The sequence below is a fragment of the Rousettus aegyptiacus genome, unplaced genomic scaffold (genome assembly GCF_014176215.1).
Source record: "Rousettus aegyptiacus isolate mRouAeg1 unplaced genomic scaffold, mRouAeg1.p scaffold_m13_p_5, whole genome shotgun sequence".
Lineage (NCBI taxonomy): Eukaryota > Metazoa > Chordata > Mammalia > Chiroptera > Pteropodidae > Rousettus > Rousettus aegyptiacus.
Genome location: NW_023416308.1, coordinates 100,692,197 through 100,698,903, shown reverse-complemented (window position 1 = coordinate 100,698,903; position 6,707 = coordinate 100,692,197). Strand labels below are relative to the sequence as shown.

Genomic DNA, 6,707 nt, shown 5'->3' with positions numbered 1-6,707 from the left:
CAAGCAAAGGATAAAGCCATTTATCTCTTATTTGGCCATATCCCCGGTATCTGCTGATAAGATTCCAATGGTGAGAAAGTCCCATAAACTTTTGAGGGATTCCCCAGGCACTTAACTTACCCTGAGTAGCAACTGCACTGGGGGCAGACAACTTGTTAAGGTATAAATAAATACAGCCATAAAAATACTCAAACAGGATCTGCACTGCTCCCTCCCTCGTCTTCCCCAATCCGTGCCAATCAATTGGCTACTGTCTATGCTCTCTTTCATTTCCATTGCTTCTCCTTTGATTACGAGAGGTCAAAAGGCACTTCCATATTGTTTATGGATATCACTAATGAGGTCTGCGTCCATGAAACGAGATGCCATAATGGTAGGTCAGGCAAATGTAATGTGACTTTTCACAGTTTTCAGGGGAGAGAACAGGTGGCCATTAAAACATAAAGCAGACGAAGCTCCTTTTCTCATGATTATGGTTCTAGGACAGAACAGAAAACCTTTGGAGCCTCAGAAATAAACCAGTGCTGCCTTCCTTGATCTTCTGTGAGATATGGTTGAGTAAGCTTGAGTGGGGCCTTAGTGGCTCTGAGATGAAGACTTTCAGGAAGCACCTTCTCACGTCTTCCTGATGAGCTATTGGAACCCAGCCAGACCTTGCTGGTTAAGAAATGGAAGGATCACAGCACAAAGGATTAAAGTAGAAGAAATACAGATGTTTATTTATCAGCTTAAACCCTTTATGCCTCTGACAAAGTAACAAAACAAAACAAAACAAAAAAATGATCATACTGATCAAAGGACCTCCAGGGTTTAACAATTCAAAAACACAGATAAATAGCTTACTACAGATAAATAGCTTCACCCTTTGGGCATTTCCCAGAAGCATCTGAAAAATTTCCAGGGGATCTGTGGAAAGGGATGTATAACCAGTACACCCGATCCCCTATACCCGATGGAAAGCAACGCCCAGGGATTGGGCCGCTGGAGGGGTGATATGAACCCAACCAAATTTCCTCCCAGGAACCAATCCCTCTTAGCCTTGGGGATGTCCTTAGCATGTGGCCGTCCTCTGGGAGGTGGGTTGGAAGGAAGGTTGGGAGTCAACTGGGAAGATGGATTTGTTGGTTTTTGTTAGAAGTCATCCATAGCACACCCCAGGGAGTGAGAGGCTTCTACGTGGGAACTGGAACAGTCAAATTCTTACTGGTTGTTAGTTGGGCCCTCGTTTCAGAAAGCAATGCTGTTTTTATAAACTGGACTGACTTTAAAAAACAAAACACAAAAAAACAAAAAGGAGTAGAAAATTTTATGCTAAAAAAAAAAGACCCCCAATGAAATTATCAGTAGCACTTTGCATCTGTGAAGTGTCCCAGCTCCCTGTAATGGTTGTGTCATTTCTTTCCAAGGTCACGGTGTAGGTGTTACACACCAATCTTCATGTCCACATTCTGCAGGTTCCGCGTCTCATCGGCTGTCATAAACTGGTCCGGGGTCTCTGATGACTCCTTGTTCACCAAATGCACCATCTCCTGAGACTTGCTGGCCTCCCCGTTGAGTCCACTCGCCTTCCTCTCCTCCACAGCTCCATTTCCATTGTTGATCACCAACTTTTTCTTCTGCCCACACCTAATGATTTAAAAATCACATGAGAAAAGGGTGCAATGACCCGATCGTCATCATCATTTTTGTCACCACCATCATTATCCCTATGGTTTATAATGGTCTTAGTGTGTTTCATCTTATTGACTCTTAATCAGCACTTCGCTGAGGTCTTGGAACCGACAGCAAAAGCATCAACTATAAACTTGTTAGAAGTGCAAATTCTGAGCCTCGCCCCAGAAGTATTGGATCAGAAAATTCTAGGAGTGGAGCCCAGGATCTGTGGTTTAAAGAGCCCTCAAAGGGTTCTGATGTACACTCAAGTTTGTCACAACTCAGGGAAGGCAGCGCTTCCCCTATTATCATCCCCTAGCATGCGTGAAGTGACCTTGGGGCTCAGAAAATTCAGTAACTTGCCGCAGGCTACTCGGCAAGTAATAAAAGGATCAGAATTTAAACCCTGGTGTGTCTCTGACTCTCAAGTTCTCCTTATACCATACTACGCAGTGGAAATGTTTGCCTCTTATAAGCGCTTTAGTAATTTCTGCAGACTTAGATAAACCATTACATGATGATTGTAAATCATTCTGATTCGTGAATTTGAGAAAGTCCCATTACTTCCCCTCCAAATCGCACTTCGTTGACCTTGTCAGGGTTATCACTGCATGCACTGAGGAGTATAAGGCCATATTGATTTTTCCCTAACATTGGTTAACTTCCATATAATCCTGGATATAGGAAGTTGAATGACACAAGGCAAATAGTTCACCGTTGCCTTAAGGTTTCTCAGTAACATTACTTAAGATTCAAATAAAGAAGGTCTTCCATAGAAGACCATGACCTTGATCTTATCCCTGCGTCATAGCATTGCCATCACTCACCCCACGTGACCTGACACAATGCTCCCTCTTTCCTGTAACATGATCACTGCTACATATTTAGAAGTCAGATCATGCTTGATGGAAGCAAAATTTCAGAGCCTCACAAGTGAGGCGAGGATGAAGGGAAATGGGCTAGCATTTACTGAACACTTTCTGAATGCCTGGCACTTTACATGTAATTTCATGTAATCCTCACGATAATTCCATAAAACAGCTGTTATTCCCATTGTACGGCAATGGAAACTGAGGTCCAGGGAGGCTTAATTGCTAGCTTGAGGTCACACAGCTGTTGACTCTAGGTTTTGACTCAAGTAAGACAGAGTCAATATTCAAATCTAGGCCTTTAGGACGAAAAGCCTGGACTCTGCCCAGCTCTACTCATGCTGCCAACCATCTGGACATTTGGGAACAGTGTGAAGTCGGAATTGTTCACATTGCCGCTGGATATTTGGAGTTGTAGAGACAAAGCCTCTATTATTCATGATCATGGGCCATTTCCCCTAGGACTGCCAAGGCCATAAACTTTAATCTCTTGTTCGGGGAAGTAGAAATTATACCTCTTCAATAGGAGGTAGATCCTGTCTCCTCTGGCAGAATGCTCCATGAAGGGCAGAGGGAAGGATGCTTGACCTATGCTGCAGATCGTGGGGCTGGGAATATGGAAACAGCTCACATAGATGAGAGCAGGGGCTTGAAAGGCCTGGTTTTGAGATTTTACCGTTGTGTGGCCTGGGGCAATTCACTTAACCTACCTGAGCCTCAGCTGTCTTATTTACAATATCAGGCTATGAAGAGTACCAGTTTCACAATATTGTAGAAAGCCCTAGAACGAGAGCCTGGCACTGCATACATGAGTCTATTATTGTTATTGCTTCTATGAACTTTGTGGGGTGAGGAAACCCCACAAAGTGCCTTGGATAAGCACTTAGAGTCATATCTGGAAAAGAGCAAATGTTTAAGAATCACTGGCTGGAGTTGTGAATATAACAAGAGCCATGTGAAATGGGTTTTGCTTGTTTCTTCTGGCTGTCTCCACCCACCTTCTTACATTTACTATGAAGATGACTTAAAAAGCCCAAGGTGGAATTCTGCTAGTGCTATTTCCGATTCTCAGGTGGTATCTTGGGTTCTTTGGAGGAAAGGTGTCTTATTAAAGTAATTCCCATTTGCCTAATGCGTACCAGAGAAGGTGAATGAAATATTGCAGGAAAGTGATTTAGAAGCATAAAAAAGAGCATGGGGTTTAAGTGGGGATTGGTGCCATTAATGTAGACGAAGCTGATTTTGAAAGCAGACCACATTCAACCTGTAGGGCTTAGGAATGTGGCGCTTGGGTTTTGTTCTGCCTGCATGTCCCTCTGGAGTTGTGTGTCTCTGTTAACCGCCTGAGTTCTTTACGGAAGGTAGGATGAGTCTCATAAATCACTCAGTCCAAATTTTACTGCTCCAGGCTTTTAGATAAGTACTTTAAAAAGATAACTCCTAACATTTTCATTCTTCTTAGAGGAATTTTAAAAGGAGTAATAAAGCCGAAGGGACGCCAGAAGTCATCCAATGTGAACTGGAGACGGAGTCTAAGAAGTCAAGGATATCGTCCGAGGCCGCACCGCTAGCTATAGCAAGACAGACATTGGATCTACAGCTGAGATTTTCTGAGTCCAAAGGTCAGAGATCTGCACCAAATTACATCTTGGCTTTATCTTCTTTCCCCTTAAATCTCAGGCCTTATCTGAGCATACAGTGACCAGAGGATGTGGAAGCAGGGAGGTTGGAGCCTTGCTGGAGAGGGCGAGCAGGCTGGATAGGATTAGAAACCAGGTAACATACATTTCGGAAAAAGAGGAATTTCTCTCGAAAAACTTGGGGTGGAGGGTGATAACTTAACAAGTGATCATATGTCTCTTTTACCTGATAACCCTTAAAGATATTAGAGATTTATTTTTCTTGGACTTAGAGCTGTGCCATTTAACATGGTAGACACTAGCCACATGTTGCTATTTAAATTTAAACTGATTAAAATTAAATAAAATTAATAATTCACTTCTTAAGTCAGACTAGCCAGATTTTGAGCACTCGGTAGCCACAAGCGGTTCGTGGTTGTGTATCAGACAGTGCAGAGGTAGAACTGTTTCTGAGCTCAACCACAATTTAAAAGAAGGAAGAGACTTTTAAATCATGGAGCTTTAGAAAGGGACCTACCGGGCAGAAGGTAAATGGCTGCCAAATGGGGTTTACAGAAAAGACGATTATTCCCATGACTGTGGAAGCTGGTGAAGGCCTTTTCTGCACAATTATCAGACAAACATTCTTTAATCATTCTTGTTCTGTGAAACCTTCTCTGGTCAGGCATTCACATTTTTTCTCCTCTTCATATAAATCAGATCAATTATTTAAGGGAAAGTCACCTAACTTTTTATCTCAGGCCTCATCCCACATCTACAAAGCCAACTGACTCCTAAAATCATTGTTTGCTGTTAAGGGGAGTGAATAAAGTACAATTTCCATTAAAATGCTGCAATTCAAGGACTCTGGTTGCGTGAAGAACAGCAAGGAAAGGTGAAGTAGGTTATGATAGGGATGGGAAAAGCTAAAGAAATAACAGGACCCCTAAATCAGAATCTTTATGATGACGCAATTCACAGATCACAGGGCCATGGAAGCCTGTGGTCAAGCCTTGAATGTCAACTTCAGTGACTAATGCTTCTTTACTTTTATCTTTTAACCATAATTCATAAAATAGTGCCTGGCACAGAGTATGTGCTCGATAAATATTAGCTAACTCATCCAACAGGTCAATATTACCACTAAAGCTCAGGATTCTTATAGGGAAGGGATGGTACCTTTTTCATTTTTAATCTTCCTTTTCTCCTCACCTGTGCTGACAAGTCACAACCACCCCTCAAAAGATGTTTGCCAAATAAATGAATGCCTGTCATAGGTCCCTACTTTCAACCAAACTTTCTTTGATGAAAATAGGATTCTGTATCTCTCTAAAATGTAAAGCAGAAAGGCCCCAACCTTTAAGAGGATTAGGAAAAGGCTGGTGGTTTTAGAAACACAGTGCACACTAAGGGGCCAGTGAAGCCATTAACCGCCCTTAAGCTGCGTGGCAAATCTGTTTTCTATTATCAGATCAGGACACAGTAATTTATGGTGTGCAAGTGCTACTTTCCACATGAGATACTCGCTGTGCAGGGATCCTATGGGTTCCTATTTGCCTGTTGCTAGGGTGACTGCTGGGAAGAGGGGGAAGGTAGCAGTGGGACCCCTTTTGCTGTTGACATGATGGGGAGCGACGTGTGAGCTAACCAGCCACACTGCACGGACTCCAGCTGCTCTCGAGGACAGCTGAGATGCTTCTCTGAGTTCTCTCCCACATCGACAGCATTAGGGGCCAATGTTTCCATGGTGACATGTGCAAAGCTCATGAACTGTGTATGTGAGTGGCAGTGCATTCTATGGCCTGGAACAAAAAGACTGATTTCCAACAATAGGAAATTCATATTTAACTGAGCAAAAGTAATCTAAGAGAAAACAAGGAAGCTGGGGGAAAATATAAAGACTCTTTGTAAGGGCTCCCTCAAGTCATATTATTTAAATTCAACTAAAAAAAAATCTTCCATTTAGTCATAGGAAACTCCTAGGAGGTCTTCCAGATTTTCTTTCCTTGTTCTTGTTCCTTATACGATCAGCTATGATGACTGGTTTTTTCATTATGCCCTCAAAGGTGCAGATAGCAAGATAGCTATGACTTTAATATAACACTTTGATTGACTTGTACCAGTATAAGGTGGCATTATTTGATTTCCTCGGATAATGAGAGATACTATGCGGGTGGCATGTGGCAATGGAATTAGGTATTTGTTGCTTTCCAAAAAAGCCAATGACAAAGATTCTATAATTTTCTCTGGGTCTTCTCCCAAACCAAGAGGCATTTTCTAGCCTGTTAGATGATCTAGTGATACTGTAAAGGTGGCCCCACTTGGAAATTAGATTATTTTACCTTATAAGAAGAAGTCTCAAGAGACACCAACCAAAGGTAGACTTACGGACTACCCCTGTCAGAGTTCATTTCCACTGTTGCTAGAATTACTATTTTCCTTCACATCACTTTAGGTGGCATTCTTTCTGAAGCCTGGTCAGAGCTCAACCACGTATATGTGTTGTTCAAATAAGTTCTGAAACAATAGGCCTTGGTTGATACAGGGAGAGAGAGGGACCTCTGAG

At 42.3% G+C, this 6,707-nt stretch overlaps 1 protein-coding gene across 9 annotated transcripts in view; it reads right to left on the bottom strand.

Moving 5' to 3' along the window:
* Window positions 1–692: 692 nt before the first annotated feature.
* CD44 (CD44 molecule (Indian blood group)) overlaps window positions 693–6,707 on the bottom strand; it is a 77,945-nt gene continuing 71,930 nt past the window's right edge. For all 9 annotated transcript variants that reach the window (XM_036221844.1, XM_036221845.1, XM_036221846.1 and 6 more), the window contains one exon: window positions 693–1,626. In XM_036221844.1, the coding sequence (XP_036077737.1) occupies window positions 1,422–1,626 (205 nt within the window). In that variant the 3' untranslated portion in view covers window positions 693–1,421. The remainder of the gene's footprint in view (window positions 1,627–6,707) is intronic.